We start from the raw sequence: 19,798 nt of genomic DNA, 5'->3' as shown, positions 1-19,798 counted from the left end.
CCGCCGCGGCCCCGCCCCTCGCCGCCGCCTGCTCCTCCTCTCGCCGCCCGGGCCCCACATTCGCCGCCGAAGCCCCGCCCCCGCCGGCCCCTCCCGCGCTGGAGGCCCGGCCCCTCGCTCCCGCCGGCCCCTCCCCGCGCTGGCGGTCGCGCCGCTCGCCGGGCCCCGCGGGGCGGAAGTGAGCCGGGGCCAGCAGGCGGGTCGAGCGGCGGCTGAGGGGGGTCCTCCCAGGCGGGGCGGGGCCCCTCCCTCGAGTAGGAAGTACTGGGGGAGAAAGCGCCTCGGGGAGAGGCCCGGTGGTCCTCCGTGCGCCGCCCACCTGCACTCTGGGAGGGGCTGATGACCTGTCCGCACCTGTTCCGGGAGCGCCTCCGCCCCGAGCCCACAGGTCACCCAAGTCCACCAGACACCGAGACCAGTGTTGTCAGAAAATCTTTATTTAAGCACAAAAATTGAGACATAACATATACATTTGTACATGGAGGAGAAAATATCAGAAGAGTTTACACAACCCTGGTGGCTGCCGCCCTCACTGGGCGCCTCTGGGCCCAGGCGGCCCAGCCCCGGGACAGCCTCAGGGCAGCCTCGGGTCCCACAGGCAGGAGGCGGCAGGGAGGCAGGCTGGCCAGCCTGGCAGTCCAGGGCCGAGGCCCGCGGCCTGGGGAGGACCGGTGCTGGCACAGGGCGAGTGAAGGTGACCCAGGCTCCACCCTGCGGGCCCCTCGGTCCTGCCTGGGGACGCAGCTCCTGGGGCGGGGCAGGGGTGGTGACGCTGAGGCTAAGGCAAAGGGCAGCTGTGCCCCAGCACCGAGAAGTCAAGGGAACGGGAACGGGGCCGGGCCAACCACAGCAGAGGCAGGGCAGGACGCTGCGGGTCAGAGTCCCCGACTCCTCCCAGCGCCTCTGCGCGGGCACCAAGTCTCGAGAGAGAAGGGCTCGGGGAGGGCCCCCACCCGGTGGGTGCTGGGGCCGGGGGCAGCCAGGTCAGCGGCTCTGGAAGCCAGATGGCCATCCCGCGTGACCTGGGGAACAGAGCTATCCGCCCGCCAGCCCAGGCAGGAGGGCGGACTCCAGGTGGGTGGACCCAGGCCAGCCAGCGCCCCCAGCGCCGGGGAGCGGAGAGCTTCAGCCCACTGAGTCCAGGGATCCGCCCGGGGCCCCGCCGAGCAGACAGACAGTTGTGTTTTTTCTCTTTTGTCTTGTGTAAAAAAGGCCCTGTCCCTCCCGCCCCTCCCCTGGTGGACGGTCAGCCAGTCGCTCGGAAGGAGAGCCACGGCTGGACCCCCGCGGCCGTGCCGGCCGTGACCACGCGTAAGGCACCCAGGAAAGTGCAGCTCAGAAGGCAGGCGACAGCGAGGCTGGGCAGGGGCCGTCGGCACTAATTGCCCTGGAAGGCGCCGCGGGCAGCGGACGAAGCCGCGCCGCGGAGGGTTCTGTTGCTGAAGATGCCCTGGGAAAACTCCTCCTGGGCCTGCTGGAAGCTGGCCCCTGTCCGCCGGTACAGGGAGTGCACCTGGGGGAGAGACGCCGTGAGAAGAGCCCGCCTGCCGGGCCCACCGGGAGCCAGCCCCGCCCGGCCCCCGACTCACCCGCTTCAGGAGGAACAGAGAGAGCACGGCGCAGAGCGTGAAGAAGCCGGCCACCACCATCATGATGATGGACACGGCCAGCGACTCTTGCTTCAGCGTCGACAGGGCTGCAATCCAACCACTGCACAGGGAAGAGGAAGCCGGGGGCAGAGTGGGAATGGGCCCGGGAGGGGCCCACACTGCCCTGCCCGTCCCCCGCCGGCGACTCGGACATGGATTCCCGAGCCGTGAGGGGAGATATGGTGCTGCCCTCAACTGCGCTGAGGAGGGACGTGCGGCCAGGCGGCGCCCCGCCCGGTCCCCTGCCCTCCCAGCCAGGGCCCGCAGCCCCCCACCCTGTCATGTCCCCTCCCTGATCTCAAAACAGTGCGGGCGGGGCCGGCACTCAGGACAGAGGGAGATCAGCAGAGCAGAGCGGACCCAAACCTGCACACCTGTGGTCCAGTGTGCTTGGACAGGGCACCCAGAACACTCAGGGGGCAAGAACAGGCCCTTCAACAAGCGGTGCTGGGACACTGGGAAGCCGTGTGCAGGACGGGGGACCCACGACTGTGAAACTCCTAGCAGGACACAGAGGTGGCTCCTACGGCCTTCGATGTGGCCACACCGTGGGAGGCAGCAGAGCTCACCTGGGCAGAACCGGGCAGGGCCAGAACTCAAGCCCGTGACCAGTGACTCACGACACCAAAAGCACAAGCGGCCAGAGCAAAAGAGAAACTGGACACCATCAGAACTAGAATCTGTGCGCAAAGGGAACAAGAACAGGAACGAAACGACACGCAGAACGGACAAAGACTGCCTGTGATGCCGGCCGCTCCACTTCCAACCCAGCTCCCTGCTGGTGCGCCTGGGAAAGCAGAGGAGGACGGCCCAGTACCTGGGCCTCTGCACCCACGGGCAGGCCTGGGTGGAGTTCTGGGCTCCTGGCTTTGACCTGGAAGAGCCCTGGCCATTGCAACCATCTGGGGACTGAACCAGTAGACGGAAGACCTCTCTCTGTCTCTCTCTCTCTTTGTAACTCTGCCTTTCAAATAAATCAATCTTTAAAAAAAAAAAAGGAAATTTTGGCCAGTGCCGTGGCTCACTAGGCTAATCCTCCGGCCTTGCGGCGCCGGCACACTGGGTTCTAGTCCCGGTTGGGGCACTGGATTCTGTCCCAGTTGCCCCTCTTCCAGGCCAGCTCTCTGCTGTGGCCAGGGAGGGCAGTGGAGGATGGCCCAAGTCCTTGGGCCCTGCACACCATGGGAGACCAGGATAAGTACCTGGCTCCTGCCATCGGATTAGCGCGGTGCGCCGGCCACAGCGCGCTACCGCGGCGGCCATTGGAGCGTGAACCAACGGCAAAAGGAAGACCTTTCTCTCTGTCTCTCTCACTGTCCACTCTGCCTGACAAAATAAATAAATAAATAAATAAAAATAAAAATTAAAAAAAGGAAATTTATAAGTTAGTAAGGATCTAGTATCCAAAATATATAAAGAATTTTTGAACTACAAAGAACAGATTAGCAAGAACTTGATAGACAAAGCTCCAAAGACACACAAATGGCCAAACACATAAAAGATGCTCAACATCATTATTCATTCAGGAAATGCAAATCCAAATGACAAGCAAACACCACATCTCTAAGTTGGCTGCAGTTTAAAAGAAGGAAGAAAAAGCAGCAGCAAATGACAAGCACCAGTGAGGACACGGACAAGCTACAGTCCCCACACGCTGCTGGGGGAGGAACGGCTGAGAATCCTCACAGAGCCCAGGGATTCTGCTCCGAGGGACACAGCCCAAGCCCGTCTATCAGCTGGGACTGAAGGCAGTCTACCCACAGAAGCGGTGAGGCGCTCACGCTCACCCAACATGGTGCACCCTGGGACCAGCCACGCCACGGACCCGTAGGCAGGTTCCCGGCTGCCAGGGGCCCGGGGGAGTGGGTACTTCATGGGTCTGGAGTTTCCTTCTGGGTGACAAGAACGTTCCAGAACCAGACAGCGTGGTGACTGCATAACACAGCGGATGCCCTAAAAGCCACAGAGCTGTGCATCTTTAAATGGTTTCTGCGGCAAATCAAATGGTCAACCTGACGCTGTGTGTGTTTTACAGTAACAGAAAAGGTGGCAGAGAGAAGTCACCGGCGGCCTTGAGAAACACGTTAGGAGGCCACGGCGCTCGGTGCGCCAGAGCCAAGCAGGGCTGCTGGGCCAGGGCGCACACAGCAGTGAATAATCACATCCTCCCCATCAGGGTCTCGCCTGGCTCCCGGGGGGGAAATCAGGTCACTGATCAAAAGGGGCCGGGTTAGCAACAGCGGGCGAGAAGGAGCAGGGTGCCGGGGGCCAGGCCCCTCCTCACCGCTCTGGACGTCGCCAGCTCCGCTGGAGGGCGAGCACCAAAATAGTGCGGCCCTTGCAGGCCCGGGCGCCCAGCCAGGGGCCCGGCTGGCCTGTGTGCAATGTTCCCTGCCCACCGGGGCAGAAGCGGACACGTCAGCCAGGACTGAGGAGCCACACGCTCGGAAGGGGCGGCAAGAGGCGGCCCCGGCAGAGAGGCCCAGGGCCTGTGCAGACTCCGTCAGGCGCGACTCCAGGCAGGACACAGCCCTGCAAGCCCAGGTCACTGCAACCCCACGCCCAAGGCCCAGGTCCTCTGGGGTCCCCCAGGTCTCACCTGTCCCCCAGGCCAGGGATGCCAACCAGCTGGATGATGTAGATCCCTATTTGACAAAAAAATACAAAGAAGAAGACGAAGAAGCTGAAGGAGTTGTCGGACCTGTGGAGAGAGAGAGAGAGACAGGAGTCACAGGGGGCTGGGGCCGTGCTCCTCAGCACCCGCATGTGATGTGACAGCTCTTCTCCTGAGACCAGCGGGGCAGGGGACCCCCGGGGACCCTAAGGACACGGACGTCCACCACCATCAGGAAGGGTTTGCCTCGCACGCCTTCCAATTCAAGGGCCCAGGGCCTCGTGCCTTCCTCAAAGAGCTGAGAGAGCTGTGTCCTGGAGCCTAACGCCCCATATCCTGCAGTGTTTTCTTTGCATTTCATAACAGGCAGGAAAATCCGAGGCAAGGGCATAAATCTTGAACAATAAATCCGCAGGCGGGAGCCGGCAGTGTGGCGCAGAGGTGGGGCCGGAGCCGGCAGTGTGGCGCAGAGGGTGGGGCCGGAGCCGGCAGTGTGGCGCAGAGGGTCGGGCTGCTGCTTACAATGCTGCCATCTCGTATCAGAGTGCTGATGCAGCCCCACTTGCTCCACTTCCCACCCAGCTCCCTGCTATGGCCTGGGAAGGCTCAAGTGCTTGGGCCCTGCCACTCCTGTGAGAGACCTGATGGAGCTCCAGGTCCTGGCTTCTGCCTGGCTTAGACTTGGCTCGTGCAGTCATTTGGGGAATGAACCAGAGGACAGAAGATCTCTGTCTCTCCCTCGCTCCCTGTTGATCAACAACAAACCGTAGGCCCAGGTGGGAAGAAGATACACGAGGGGTAGTGAGCGTAGGGAAGACCTGGCAAGGGCCGACCCCCCACCCCCCACGTTCCGGCAGCCAGACACAGCGAGGGCTCAGGTCCTGCCTGCTGATCCCAGCCCTGATGGCAGCAGCTCCGAGGTACAATTCCAAACCCCTGGGGGGCAGGGAGGTCCATCTGCTAGCGGTCCCTGTATCTCGTCCAGTGTTGCCAGCGACCATCTTGGCATGGCCTTCTCATTCCATATGCCCCCAGACCCACAGCTTGCTTTGACTGAAGTCCTTTTCACTATCAATTTTCTTAGTTTTGATTCCCAAGGGATCAGCCCAGCTTATAAACACTGGGGATCCTTTCCATCCCAGACCCCAGCCCCTATGGTTAGGTGGAAAGACCCCCTGGCAGGAGAATGGAAGGGACCACACCCTCTGCTAACCAAAGGTCGAGGATATGCTTATGTCTTTCCAGAGAATGTGGGGCAGCCCATTTGGGTACCAGCCAGAAACATCAAGCCTGCAACTGACAGCCAACCAGAACCAGCTGAACAAGACCGAGACTCCGCCTTGTTAGCAGACGCTCCTGCCCTATTATTATTATTATTATTATTATTATTTGACAGGCAGACTGGACAGAGAGAGACAGAGAGAAGAGTCTTCCTTTGCTGTTGGTTCACCCTCCAATGGCCGCCGCGGCCAGCACGCTGTGGCTGGTGCACCGCGCTGATCCCAAGGCAGGAGCCAGGTGCTTCTCCTGGTCTCCCATGGGGTGCAGGGCCCAAGCACCTGGGCCATCCTCCACTGCCCTCCTGGGCCACAGCAGAGAGCTGGCCTGGAAGAGGAGCAACCGGGACAGAATCCGGTGTGCTGGCGCCACGAGGTGGATGATTAGCCTGTTGCGCCACGGCACCGGCCCGCACCTGCCCTGTCATCCTACCCTGAGAAACTGCCCATAGCCACATCCACTACTGCTTTATACCCCACTAGCTCTGGTCAGCCACTCAAATGGCCCACAGCCTGTGTGCGGTCATGCCATTCCTGATTACCATTGTTCCTCATTCCTACCCCTATCTGAGCAAGCACTCCTGTGGTCTCTTGATTTGAGCGCTGGTTAGTCAACGACGGGTAAGATCCCCTGGGTGACAACCTAACACAGGCACAGCCGCGTACAGAGACCACATGGAAACCGGGTCAACAATGGTATGGCCAAGAATCATGCCTCCCGTTGCTCAAAAATAAACAAAAAGGGGGAAATGTGGTAGAATGAGAAGGCCATGCCAAGATGGCTGCTGGCAACAGAAACTGCCTGGCAACAGGCAGTGATTGGTTAGGGCATAGACCGCCCCTTGACCGGATTGGCTGTCTTGGCTATATTAGCTGCTGTAGCAACTGAAATAAACGAGTCTGCAGGCTGCTTGCCTCTGGCCCGACTCCCGGGGTCTGTGTGGTGACTGTGCCTCTTGCCCCAACCACACTCTTCCTCTCAGAAGAAATCAACCTCAACAATCCAGGTACTGGTGCTGAGTTGGATGCACAAGGCACTGTGGAGTGTAACTGTGCCTGGAGACAGCACTGAGCACCTGCTCCCCGTGGTCCCCCATAGAGATCCCTCCTCCCGGCAGTGACTGACATACCACAGCCCGGCCAGACTGGGAGCAGCAAGACTAAGAGTCAGGGTTAGGGTCAGGGTTAGGTTCCTGCTCCCTCCTTTGGTCTCCTGTGCCTAGTTCAAAGACTGCCGCCTGCAATGCTGGAATCCCATGTGAGCACTGGTTCAAGTCCCAGCTGCTCCACTTCTGATTCAGCTCCCTGCTGATGCATCTGGGAAAGCAGCAGAAGACGATTCAAGTGCTTGGGCCCCTGCACCCACATGCGAGACCTGGATGAAGCCCCTGGCTTTAGCTTGGCCCAGCCCTGGCCACTGTGGCCATTTGGGGAGTGAACTAGCGGATGGAAACTCTCTCTCTCTGTCTCTCCTCCTCTCTCTGTAACTCTGCCTTTCAAACAATAAATAAATCTTTAAAAAACAAACCCAACCAAACAAAAGAACCCAGAGACACAGCATGGGTACAGCTGAAGACAGTGCTGACCCCTGTCTGTGCTGCTCTGAGACGGATGAGGCCCAGGACGCACGGCCCGTGCCACACTCACCTAAAGGCCTTATAGATGGGTCGGTACCAGCACAGGAAGGCACAGGGGGTGAAGATGAGGAACCACAGGATGGAGAGGCCGAAGTCCACGCCCTTGGAGCTGTCGCCCGAGAACCAGGCCAGGCAGGCGAGCAGGTTCAGAAACAGAGTCACCGAGTGCACTGGGAAGGGGGGGGAGAGACGCTTGGCCTCAGTGGCCAAAGGAGGCCCCAGCAGCTGGGCCGTGGGCAGCCGCGGAGGCAGCACAGGGCTGGGTCTGCTCCCGGGCAGTGCTAGCCCCTTCCCGGGAGGCTGACCCCTGGGAAATGAAGTCTCTGTGTTTAGCAACTCTCCTCCCAGGGCCCGCATGGCCCCCTGAGCACCAGAGGGAGTGTTGCCCTTGGCCCTCGGAGCTGGGGCTCACGGATGGAGGTTGTCACCTGGGGGGGCCTTCAGGGCCATGAGCTCTGCAGGCACCAGTCTCGGCTGTCTCGCCCTGCCCACCCCTGTCGAGGAGGGTCCCAGACAGGGGCAGCCGTGGGCAGGAGGCAGTGCCCGCCACGAGGAGGGGAGCGGCCGGCTTGACACTCACGCATCCAGAGGTAGTAGAGCATCCTGCATATCCGCTGGTAGTCGGCAGGGATCTCTGTGGAGAAGTCCTGATAGAAGCACGGCCTGACCGGGCACCAGGAGGGCAGGGGCGGCCAGTTGTTCTCTCTCACTGCGCGGACGGAACAAGGGAGGGCGGGTGAGGGCCCAGCCTCAGCAGCAGCCCAAGGCGTACCCGGCCGGCCCAAGGCGGACAGCACCCCGCCCCCGGGCCACTGAGGTCTTCACAGAGCATCGGGTGGGCTGGGAGAGCGCTCACTCCAAGGCCATGGGCTCCAAACACTGGGATGCACAGAGCCTGCACCAGCCCCTGGCACGACAACCAGGCCTTACTCACGAGCAAGGGGCTGGGGTCAACCAGACCCCACGCTGTCCAAGAAGTCAAGGATTCAGAGCTGGGGCGGGGGGCGGGAACCACCTACGCCCGCCAGGCTCCACCTTCCAGCCGACCGCGCTCCTCGCCTCTGAGCTGCTCAGGAGCCTGCAGCGCCCCGAGGCTGCCCCGGGAAGGCGGCGGCTCAGAGCCCCTGTCCTGTGCCGGGCAGGGTGGCCAGGCCCAGCAGCCCCCGTACCGTGCAGGTTGGCCACCGTGTTCTGCAGCTCCCGCTCCTTGCGGTCCAGCTCGGCAGCCTTCCTGTCCAGTTCCTCCTGCTGCCGGAGCAGGCCTGCCTGGGCTGCAGAAGCCACGGCCTGGAAAGGACAGGGAGTGGGGGAGGCGACCGAACACAGGAGACAACAGGAGCAGGGTCAGCCCGGGCGGGCAGGCCCCCAGAGGCCAACGGGACCAGGCCCTGCTGTTCCCACATGACCTCTCCCCTCAGCCTTAAGCCTGAGGGAGGGGCCTATCCCCCGTGACTCCCCGCCCCCCACACTGGAGTCCAGGTAGAATCCAGTCACAGTGACCTCTGGGGGTCCGAGTAAAGAGGAAACGAACTCACAAGTGAGTAACTCACAGCCAGAGACCCAGAGAGGCCAGAGCCCGGAGGGGATGCGAAGTGGCTGACCCTGCGCACCGCACCTCAGGGTCGGAGCAAGGAGGCAACCCGCCCCTACCCCCCCAGGAGCTGCCCAGGTCTGCCAGACCTGAGCCAGTCACCCCAGCCGGGGCCGGCCCTGAGCCGCCTGGCTTTCATGGCCCTGTGCAGGCTTTCTCTCCTCCGAGTGAGGGGCTCAAGGGCCCCGCCCAGCACCTGCCCCTGCCTGCCACTGTCACTGCTCAGGCCAGAGTTCTAGGGCCCTCCTGCTCACCCAGACGCTGCCGACCTGCGCAGCTTCTGCATGCAGCTGTCCCTGAGCGCACATCTCCTGCCAGCAGCGTCTGCCCTCTGAGAGCTGGCTCACCACCAGGAACCGTGCAGGCAGGAGCCTGCCGGCCTGTCTAAGCCGGAGCCGCATCACACCCTCCACCGTGGGCCGCGCTTGCAGGCCAGCGAGCAGCGCGGGGCAGGGCACAGGCAGCAGGGCAGTGTTGGGTGGGCACAGAGCAGACAGGAGTCCCCATATTTGTGTGGGGACCCAGGGAGACAGGAAGGCAGGAGGGATAAATGAGGTCAAGGGGAGGGAGACTCTTGGCCCTGGGCAGGAGACCCGGGCGGGCCTGGAGTACCCCGCGGGCCAGACACTCTCTGAGGACACCATGAGCCGCGCCTGGCGTGGGTGGGGGTGGGGGTGGGGGGCTGAGGACACCAGAGGGGAGGGCAGCTCCTCCCTCACAAGCAACAGTTCCAAATACCACAGCAAGAGGGCCTGGGAGGGAGGGGCAAGAGGGCTCTGCTGGGCCCCAGGAGATTCCCTCCTGCACAGGAGCCCTGGGACCCCTGCCCACCATACCTGGGGCGTTGGCTGGGTTGGTTCCACCGAGGGCTGGAGAACCGCTGGCTGCGAGGGCCCCGGAAGCGGCGCGACAGGAACCGTTGTTGCCGCATTTGTCTGCGTGGGACAGATCCAAAGGAGGGAAGAGAGTGGCAAACCCATGGCACGTGACTTGTCCCTGCATGCGGGGGAGGGGTGCTCCCTCTACAGCTCCCTGGCCAGCAGCCCCAGGTTCAGGGCGACACCCCTGGCTTCTCGGGAGCCGGAGCTCTCGGGCACAGGCCTGACTTCGGCAGGGGCCTCCGGTCACAGATCCCGAGGGAGAACCTTTGGGGACCACCCTGAGTACACAGGAGAACTCGCTGCCTGGGGCTCTGCGGGGCTCTGCGCCCTGGGGACCCCGGCACCACCTGGAGAAGCACAGAAGGTGGGCACCAACCTCGGAGAAGGGGTTGAATTCAGCCAGGCCACCCTGCGTGGCATTGGTCAGCTGGGTCACAGAGGGGTCCTGGGAGGGGAAAGAGAAGCATCAGTCACGGAGAGGGGAGGCACTGGGGACCCCTGGCGCAGGTGTGGCCGCGGGGTGCCCTCCCAGGGCACAGCTGCCTCCCTCTCCCTTCCTGGAGAGGCCCCGCCACCTGCCCAGGTTCACAGTGGTCGCGGTGCCGGCTCCAGGAGGGGCAGAGCCCGACTTCGCTCTCAGCCTTCTGCTACTGTTTGATTCACTGCTCCACAGAAAGCACCCATTCCTGTTACGTTCTAAAGGCTGGTGAAGGTTCTGGAACACAAACACGCTGCTAGCGCTGACTTGATTGAATCAGACATGCTTGCTGGGAGTAGGGACAGGAAAGGCCAGGAAAGTGTTTTTGATTGTTGTTTTTGGATTCTCTTCAAAAACTACAAAAATGTCCTCAGAATACAGCCTTATCCAAGTTTTCCCATCTGACCTTTGCCATCTCTTAGCCCAAGGGGCCCCCTGCTGGTCTGGGTGGGTCTGTCCTCACCTGACCCCTACCCAGAAGGACACCCCCACACACACACACCCTTCCCTACTACACAATAGGTGAGGGCACAGGTGCAGCTATAGCCACATCCAGCCTGGAGGGACAGCCTGAGGGGACAGGGGCCACCAGGTCCAGACACAGAGACACACACCACACACACACAGGCACACAACCAGACACACATACAGACACACACACATAGACACACACACAGACACACATAGACACACACATAGACACACACACAGACACACACAACCAGACACACAGACGCACATACGCACAGACACCCTGTCTCCCCTCCAGGTCAGTGTCAGCACACACACACAGACACACACACACAGACACACACACATCCTCCCCTACTACAATAGGTGAGGGCACAGGTGCAGCTATAGCCACACCCAGCCTGGAGGGACAGCCTGAGGGGACAGGGGCCACCAGGTCCAGACAGACACACACAGAGAGACACACACAGACTCAGACACACACACAGATACAGACACACACACCTACACACACACACCTACACACACACACACCCATCTTCAGGCCCAGTCTCGCCTCCACCACGGAGCCTCTCTACACCCAGTCCTGCACCACAGTGCTGATGGCCGACCCTGAGATGGCCTGGCGGGTCTGCCGAGCTGCCTGGCGGCTCCTCCAGCTTTTTCACACACCTCTGTCTCCTAGAGGGCGAGGCTGCGTCCCACCGTCCCTGGCACACTGCCTGAACTTGCTCTCTGGGTCTGGCCAGCCCTGCCCTCCACAGTCCCCATCCCACCCGCCTTGCTCCAAACATGATGGCGGTCCACCCAGGTGGCTCTTGCAACTTGGACAAAGTGACAGGGAGGTCTGGGAGACACCCGATGCGGGAGAACGGGCCTGCAGTACTTCACGCCTGGGTGGCTGTGGGTTTGCAGAGGCCCCTGGTTTCTTGCAGGATCCGGGGCTCAGAAACCGTTCCCCCTTCTGATGCATGTGCTGGCCACACCTGAGAGGTGAGCCAAAGACAAGTGGCTCAGAGTCACGCCCCAAGGGACCGGTTACTCGAGTCCGAGTCACACAGGACCAGGGGCGAGAGGCCGGCTCTGGTGCCAGTTTCAGGTGCTGGCACACACACCTGGCCAAGGCACGCACGCTCAGCACCACGAAGGACACCATTCCCTTCACCCCAGCAGCCTGAGGGGCCCTGGGGGTGCCGTGGGCATTGGCCCGGACTGACAGTAAACATCCTACTGCACCCCACCCACCCCGTGCTTGGCGAAGGCCTGAGCGGAGCCCACCTTGGTCAACAGTGCTCGCAGCAGGGCCCCGACTCCCAGGAGCACCGCCCAAATGCCAGGGCACGGGGAGAGGGGCTCCCGCAGGACAGCGGTGGCCCAAGGGCCCGGAGGCACCCTGCCTGGGCAGAGGAGCTGCAAAAGCCAAGGCGTCGGCCATGTCACCTCTCACCAGGCCTGGGCTCTGTCTCAAAGCTGTGGCAGCTCAAGAGACGCTGAGGCCTGGCCAGAGAGGGAGGGAGGTGGAGGAATGGAGGCGGGGACTCGACACCGACTCACCTGGCAACCGTGCAGAACTGGCCCGTGTTGAGTCATCCAAAGACGAGGGCCCACTGCTCTCTCTGAACCTCAGACCTCTGGAGATTTCTGCCCACTGCCCTAAAGACCCACTGTCCACAGCCACCCAACTGCTCCACCCTGCACCCAGATGGTACTAGTTACTTTCTAAGATTTATTTATTCTAAAGGTAGACTGGCAGGGAGGGGGGCTGAGAGAGAGAGGAGGGTGTTTGTTGGTTCAGTCCCCAAACGCCTGCAATAGTGGGGCTGGGCCAGGCCAAAGCCAGAAGCAGAAATTCCATCTGGATCTCGCATGTGGGTGGCAGGAACTCGCCACCCGGGGCGACACCCCTGCCTCCCAGGATGTGTGCATTAGCAGGAAGGGCTTGGAAGAGGTGGGACTAGGCCCGGCGTGTCTGGGGCACGGGACAGGAGCAGCTGTCTGGCGGTCTGAGCAGAGGTGGGAATAGATTGGGCCGGCACTGTGGCTCAACAGGCTAATCCTCCGCCTTGCGGCGCTGGCACACTGGGTTCTAGTCCTGGTCGGGGCGCCGGATTCTGTCCCGGTTGCCCCTCTTCCAGGCCAGCTCTCTGCTGTGGCCCGGGAGTGCAGTGGAGGATGGCCCAAGTGCTTGGGCCCTGTACCCCATGGGAGACCAGGATAAGTACCTGGCTCTTGCCTTCGGATCAGCGCGGTGCGCTGGCCGTGGCGGCCATTGGAGGGTGAACCAATGGTACAGGAAGACCTTTCTCTCTGTCTCTCTCTCACGGCCCACTCTGCCTGTCAAAAAAAAAAAGAAATGGGAATAGATCTGGTGTGTCTGGGGCACGGGGGAGGAGCAGCTGTCCAGCAGCTTGGCAAGCAACGCTGCTTGTGTCAGCCCCGGGCAGTGGCTGAGCCAGAAAGACCCTAGGCCTGCTGTCTCCAGGGACAGAGGATGGTAAGCTGGGGAGGGGAAGCACCCCGAAGCCTGACACACAGCAGTCCGTCCCGGGGGTGACTGCCAGCGACTCCTTCCTGGAACACCATCAACACGGGCTGACTGCCTAGAGGAGGAGTGCCAGCTCCACGCCGAGGCACACACAGTCAAGCATCGGGCTGCTTTCCACTCACCGGGCACCGCCTGTGAAATGGGTCAGAGTCGAGGCCACATTTCACCTGCGAGGGAGAAGTAACCTAAAACCCACTCGGCGTCGTTCTGGCCGCTAAGGCCCTTGACCGAAAGTCTGTGCTCAGTTCTTCCTGCTCGGCAGACAGAGGTGTGAGGAGTAGCCCTCGCCCTCTGGAGACCACGGCGTGGCAGCTGAGACAAGTGGACACACTCCCAGAGGGGCCAGGGACCACAGCAGGGGCAGACTGACGACGGAGGGAAGGTGGACCGCAGAGGGAAAGCAAGAGGCAGCAGCCCACCACGCTCCAGGACAGCGAGCGCCTCCATGGGGGGAAACAGCCTGGCAGGGGGCCATCTCTCTGTAACTCTGTCTTCCACACAGAATAAATCAATCTTAAAATACATATAAATATGTTATATATAATGCATACATATATCAGCATATATATAAATGGGCAACAGTTCGAGTCTCCGTTGCTCCACTTCCAATCCAGCTCCCTGCTAATGCACCTGGGAAAGCAGTGGAAGATAGCCCAAGTCCTTGGGCCCCTGCACCCACATGGGAGACCCGGAAGAAGCTCCCGGCTCCTGGCTTCAGTCTGGCCGAGCTCCAGCTATTGCGGCCATTTGTGGAGTGAACCAACAGATGAAAGACCTCTCTTTCTGTGTCTCTCCTAATCTCTCTGTAGCTCTGTTTCAAACAAAATAAATAAATTTTAAAAAAAAGACAAGACCCAGGCTTGCCAGGCCTGGGCTTTCTTCCCGCATCTCACAGGTCCTAACTGGGCCTGAGCCTCTGCACGGCTCCTTGCTTTCCCATCCTGCTCCACCCAGCCTCCTCTGGGCTACTGGCTTTGTCCTGGACCAGTCCTGCCCATTGTGGGCATTTGTGGGTAAACCAGCACCTCCCTCTCTCTCTCTGTCTCATAAATTTAAAAAAAAAAAAAAAAAAAAAAAAAAAAAAAAAAAAGCCATGGCTATGAAGACAGTGCGGCAATGCAGAAAAGGCTCTGTTGTATATAAATACCAAAATACAGTTCTGGAAAAGGGAGGCAGGAGCCACAGGCACAAAGGCACGGAATCTCCAGGAAGAACTTGCCTGTGCGTGTGCCCAGGGAGCGGAGGGGGCCTGGACTCTGTGCAGAGCAGCCAGGAGTGCCAGGGAACTGGTGGGAAGAGGGCGGGGGCAGGCACTGAAGGAACTTGGACTTGACCCTAAGGCAGTGAGGACTGGGGATCTGCCAGCGGTGAGGCGCGTGGCAGGCTGTGGGAGAAGACGATGGCAGAGGACGGGATGACCTGAGTGACGGGGGGATGGACAAGAGGGGAGGGACTCCAGAGACCCTCGTCAGGCCAAGGCCAGAGGCCTCGGAGCTCTGTGCTGGTCAGGGGACGAAGGAGGGCAGGGCTGCATGGGAAGGGAAAGGAAGGGAAGGAGCAGAACCAGCACCAACCGAGGCAGAGATCCTGGGTGAGGACGAGCAGGTTCTTCGGGATGAAGGGCGTGAAGGGGAACACGGGCTCTAGGGATGCCTGGCGAGGCCCGGCTGGGAGCTGGGAACACGGACACCCAGGACTGGAGGGCTGCAGAAGCCAGGGGCGCAGGAGAGAACGGGGCCAAGGACAGAACGCCGGGTCCTCCCAGATGCATGAGACGGAGGGAGACGGGCCGAGGTGGCGAGCACTACCATGGCAGGGACACTGTAAGAGAGACTGGCCAAACAAGCAGCCGTGTCACAACAGGAGCCGCGCCGGGGCTCACAGCTCCCCAGGAGACCTCAGACCCTGGGAGTGAGCAGGTGGCTGGGCTGCGGGGTGACAGCACGCGGGAGCGGCGCTGGGTGCTCCACGGGAGACACCCTGTCTTCCTGTCTGCCAGGCCCTCTCTGCCACAGGACGCTGCCCGCCCTCCCGCGATCCCTACCCGGGGTGCGCTGTCAGCGTCCGTGACCGTGCCCCGGCAGGCACTGACCGTGTGCTCTGCTCGTCTGCCTCGCTCTCCCGCACAGGCCTGTGCACAGCGGGCCTCAGCGATGTGCACGCACGTGTGAGCGTCTCCAGGGACACCTGATGCGTGAGTCACACCCTGCCAACGCACACGGTGCTCTTCTCCGAGCGAGTGCCAAGTGCCTCTTGTCTGTCCTGGTTGGATATCACCGTTCCCTGAACACAGGACCGTCCCATGCCAAGCGCCTCCAAAGAAAACAAGCGCAGGCTCGAAGTTCACCCGTGTCTCTGGCCACGCCCCCTGGCAGCCATCCCGGCAGGAGCAGCCCCGTCCCGTGAGCTGTGAGAGCCTTGTGTCTGCAGACGCTGAGGTGCACCGCCCCTTTCTCCGGTGGTTCTGCCAGGTCCAACGCGGCAGTCGGGCTAGGATGCAGGGAACTTTGTGCAACTCTGCTCACACCCAAATCATGTTCCTCCTCCCACAGGACAGAAACATCCCCGGGCCCAGGCAGCAGCCACAGCACTGAGATTATCTTTCCAGTGCAAGGTGGCGGCGCTCGGGTGGGACCGGATGACGGCGGGCACTGAATCCTCCCTGCGCACCAGCACCTGGCCCAGCCGGCTCCTGGCGATCAAAGCTGTCGGGCCGCGTGACCGGCAGCAGTGCCACGGGGACAACAGTGCAGGCTTCCGCCAGGGAGGTCTGACCTCAGCAGACTGTCGAAAAATGAACCGGACAGCACTTCCCTTAGCTTTCTGCCTCCTCCCTGCCTGAGGAGGCTTAGTGGGGTACCCAGCAGGCACAGGGCAGACGCACCCTAACAAACAGGAATCAGGGTGTGCCGGGAGGTTGTGAAATGGCCAACGCTTGGAGTGCGGCTTCCTGCTTCCTTCCAGGAGGTGCTGCTCCCTGCTGCTCCCTGGGGACCCGACGTCCCACTCACAGCTCTTACTACACAGGAAGGTTTCTAAAAACCCCAACCAGAATGGCATGCAAGGAGGAGGTGGTAAAAGCCCACGTCCACACTGTGGGGTTGGGGTGGGCGAGCAGGGGCCTGAGGAAGCACAGGGGTGAGGAAGTCGACCACTGGACGGTCCCACAATGTTACCAGGGTGAGAGAAATGGGGCTCCATGGCTGGATGACTCAGAAATGCTGGGTCAGAGAAAGCCGAGCGAACGCTTTTGCCGGGGCACTGTTCAAAGCTTTAACCAGCCCGAGGCTCGTGCAGGAACGTGGCACAGGGCCCACAGAACGCTGGGCGCGCTCAGGACTGGCGTGACCGACAGCAGGACCCTGTCTCGAAAAGCACAGACTGGCATGAGCCCATCCTCTCACTGGGAAGAAACAGCTAGGACCAGTCTGTACTTTCAGCGCTGCCAGCACTCTGACTTCAGAATGGCGGCCGCAGCCAGGGCGATGCTGCTACATTCTCTCCTCCACCACAGTGAAACAACCCAGGGCTGTCTAGCAGCGGAGTCTCCGCCCAGCAGCTGGGACTCCACACCCCACACCAGACTGGGTTCCACTGCTGGCTCCTGCGCCTCGCTCCACTCCCTGTTTAATGCACACTCTGGGAGGCAGAGGAGCCACCACAGTGAGAGACCCTGGATGGAGCTCCCGGCTCCTGGCTCGGCTTGGCCCAGCTCTGGCTGTTGCGGGCCTTTGGGAGTGACCCGGTGGATGTGAACTCATTCTTGCTCACTCTGCCTCTTACATAAATAAAATATAAACAAATAAATAGAACAGCACTGCCCTGGAAATGCGACCCAGGTCCGGGCCCTCCAGGCTGCTAGTCAGGTGACTGGCCTGCCCCATCGCCACTCGCCACTTGGGTTGGGTCTCCCCGCCTCTAAACTGGAGGGGTTGGGAGCAGATTTCCGAGAACGTTCCCGGCTCCAGCAGTCAACCACGGGCTCTGAGCCCTCAGCACACCCTGATCGTCAGCCCTAATGTGGGCGACAGAAACCGATGAGGTGTGCAAGTTCAAGTCTGCCACTTCCCCAGCTGCTCTCCTGAGCTCGGGGCCAACACCCTGAGTACCAGAAGCTGGGCTCACACCCAGAAGCAGGCCCCTCCCTCTAAAGGGAAGGGGCTGGGGGGCGCACACCTAAAGCTGCTTCTCTGCAGGGGGAAAGACCCAGCTCTGGAGGAGGGAGGGGAGGGGAGGAGGGGGAGGGGCAGGGGAGGGGGAGGAGGGGCCGGGCAGCTCAGCATTCCCCACCAGATGCTGCCGGTTTCCGGGACCACAGCTGCTTCCTGTCCTGCATATCCTGGGGTTGTCTGATGGACAGGCCGTCTGGCCTGAATGCAGAAGTTCTTCTACCGCAGCCTGCGCAGTCATTGCTGGGGCGGGAGATGTGGTTTGCGACCTTCACGGAGCTATTAATACACGCTGCCTCGCCCGGGACAGCTGATCGCTCTCCTGTCAGCGACAGCACACGCACACGGGACCAAACGGGGGCGAGGGCTGCGGGTTCCTCACTCGCACACAGACTCCAGCATCCTACAACAGCTCTGTGAGTGAGAGCAAACGGCAGAAAAATGCGAGCGTTCCTTCTTAACAGAGCGGCGGCCGTGTGCCTGCGCCGGGAGGCGGCCGTGTGCCTGCGCCGGGACCAGGCCTTGCCAAGGCTGTCAGCAAGCATTAAGCTACCAGAGAGAGGCTCTGCACTGCCCGATGCCACAACGAACAAGCTACGAAATCCGCCCTGAGGGCTCCTGCTGGCCAAGTCACCTTGAGACCAGAAAGAAGCAAACAATTTCCAGGCTCCTGAGCGCGCGGAATTATTCAGTCCACGTCCCCTCCGCCTGGGCGCTGACCCCGGGAGGGCCTCAGGTGGGAAAGCGCTCTGCCAGGCACAGGGCCTCTCCGGCCCGACACCTGCAGGGAGCGCGGGAGCTGCCCGGGATGAGCGAATGCGCCTGGCGACCCCGGACAGGGCTCACCCACCAGTCAGCACGGGCGCACTTCCCCAGAACTGGGCTTGCCCACGCACGGGAGCTCTTCAACAGGGAAAAACAAACAACACACCCCCCTGCCCACTGCCTCAAGGCAGGAGAGTTTTGGCTTCGAGGAGGGAGACTGCTTCCTCCTTGACTGTTCAAAGGTCAGGCCAGCCCGGAGTCACCGCGTCTCAGCTGCCCGCCATCACACACAGGTCCACCAGGCCAGCGCTCCTGCGCTTACAGGAATTCGCCCCTCCTCCCTCCCTCGGCTCTCTTATCTAGTCAAAACCCGCTTCAAACCAGACCCACGGCCACGGCGTGGGATTCTAAGACCCAAGGCCATTTTGCAGCTTGGACCAGCCCCCCACCCCTCCTCCCGGTAACCTCAGGCGCTCTCCTGTGCTCTATACGCTACTTTGGCTGCTGGTGACCGGCAGCCGGGGATGTCCTGGGCTCTCCCCGTATCTCCCATCCCTCGCTAGGGTGCTGTCATTCTGTCTCCACAAGTGGCTCATGACAGGTGTCCTCCCAAGACGGTGGGAACGTGACAGCCACCCCTGGCTTCTCCCCCTGACGCCAGGGCATCTCCCCGAGGGTCCGCCTAGGCCCGCTCCAGTCCTGTTCCCCAGCAGTGCCCAGTTAGAGGGGCTACATCCCCCCGAGACTGCAAAGAGCCCGCCTTCTCAGCCCAGAGCGCCCCGCCCCCTCCTCAGTGCCACCTGCTGCTACTCCCGCCCTCCGGACGCTACGATAGGCCAGCGCTCAGAGCCCGCTCTCCCATTGGGCAGGTGGCCCGTCCTTCCTACGCCACGTCTCCTGGCTGCGGTGAAAGAGGCCCGGGCGGAGGCCCTTGGCCCTCTAGAGATTTATGAGTCAGGGGCTCTACCTGGAAGGGGTTTACGTCCACTGGGTCCGCGAAGGGGTTGGTGTCGAAGGCCGACATGGCGGTCGGGGGCCGGCAGGCGAGCTCCGCGAGCGCTGCTGCCTCCGGGCACACAGACCCAGCGGCGCTCTGAGCAGACCCTTCACTTCCGGGAGCGAGGCAACCGTTCTGGCGCATGCGCAGCGCCCTCCCCGAGGGGCGCGGCCTCGTGACGTCACAGAGGTGCGTCCCGCCCTCTGCCCGGCCCACTGGACAGCTCGGGTCGGCCGCCCGCTTCCACCCTGGGCTTTCGTCTCTCCGGCCGCGCTTTGGGGGTCCCACCTGCCTCCTCCAAGTCCTACGCCCCACCCCCGGCAACTTTGTGTTCTGACGTAAATTAACCCCTTCTTTCCCACGGGTCCCGGTCGGGGGACGGAGGGGTCCTCGCCAGAAGTGAGCTCAGAGCGAGCGCGCGGCCCCCCGGCCCCTATTCCCCCCCACGACAAGTTGTATCCTTTTGGGGCCCAGCGGAGTGGGACTTGAAGGTGGCCTCAAGGGAGCTTGCGAGCCGTTCGCGTTTCCTCTCTGCAGCACGGGGTCCAGCCGCTGACCAGTGGCCGCAATGGCCGGAGCTGGGCCTGTCTGAAGCCAGGAGCCAGGAGCTTCTTCCGGGTCTCCCACGCAGGTGCAGGGGCCCAAGCACTTGGGCCATCTTCTGCTGCTTTCCCAGGCCACAGCAGAGAGCTGGATGGGAAGTGGAGCAGCCGGGACTCGAACC

The 19,798-nt window shown here is 61.8% G+C and overlaps 1 protein-coding gene across 1 annotated transcript; it reads right to left on the bottom strand.

The window, feature by feature from the left end:
• Positions 1 to 421: 421 nt before the first annotated feature.
• SCAMP2 (secretory carrier membrane protein 2) lies at positions 422 to 19,199 on the bottom strand. The gene is made up of 9 exons (XM_062206454.1): positions 19,045 to 19,199; positions 10,026 to 10,094; positions 9,605 to 9,703; positions 8,347 to 8,464; positions 7,758 to 7,886; positions 7,188 to 7,347; positions 4,249 to 4,350; positions 1,590 to 1,710; positions 422 to 1,513 (listed from the first exon to the last, which is right to left on the bottom strand). The coding sequence occupies exons 1-9, from the start codon at positions 19,099 to 19,101 to the stop codon at positions 1,379 to 1,381; spliced, it is 990 nt and encodes a 329-aa protein (XP_062062438.1). The 5' UTR covers positions 19,102 to 19,199; the 3' UTR covers positions 422 to 1,378.
• Positions 19,200 to 19,798: the final 599 nt, after the last annotated feature.

Source organism: Lepus europaeus, chromosome 11, assembly GCF_033115175.1.
Source record: "Lepus europaeus isolate LE1 chromosome 11, mLepTim1.pri, whole genome shotgun sequence".
In the NCBI taxonomy this organism is placed as follows: Eukaryota; Metazoa; Chordata; class Mammalia; order Lagomorpha; family Leporidae; genus Lepus; species Lepus europaeus.
The sequence above is the reverse complement of the archived record's forward strand: the minus strand, read 5'-3'. Positions and strand labels throughout refer to the sequence as shown.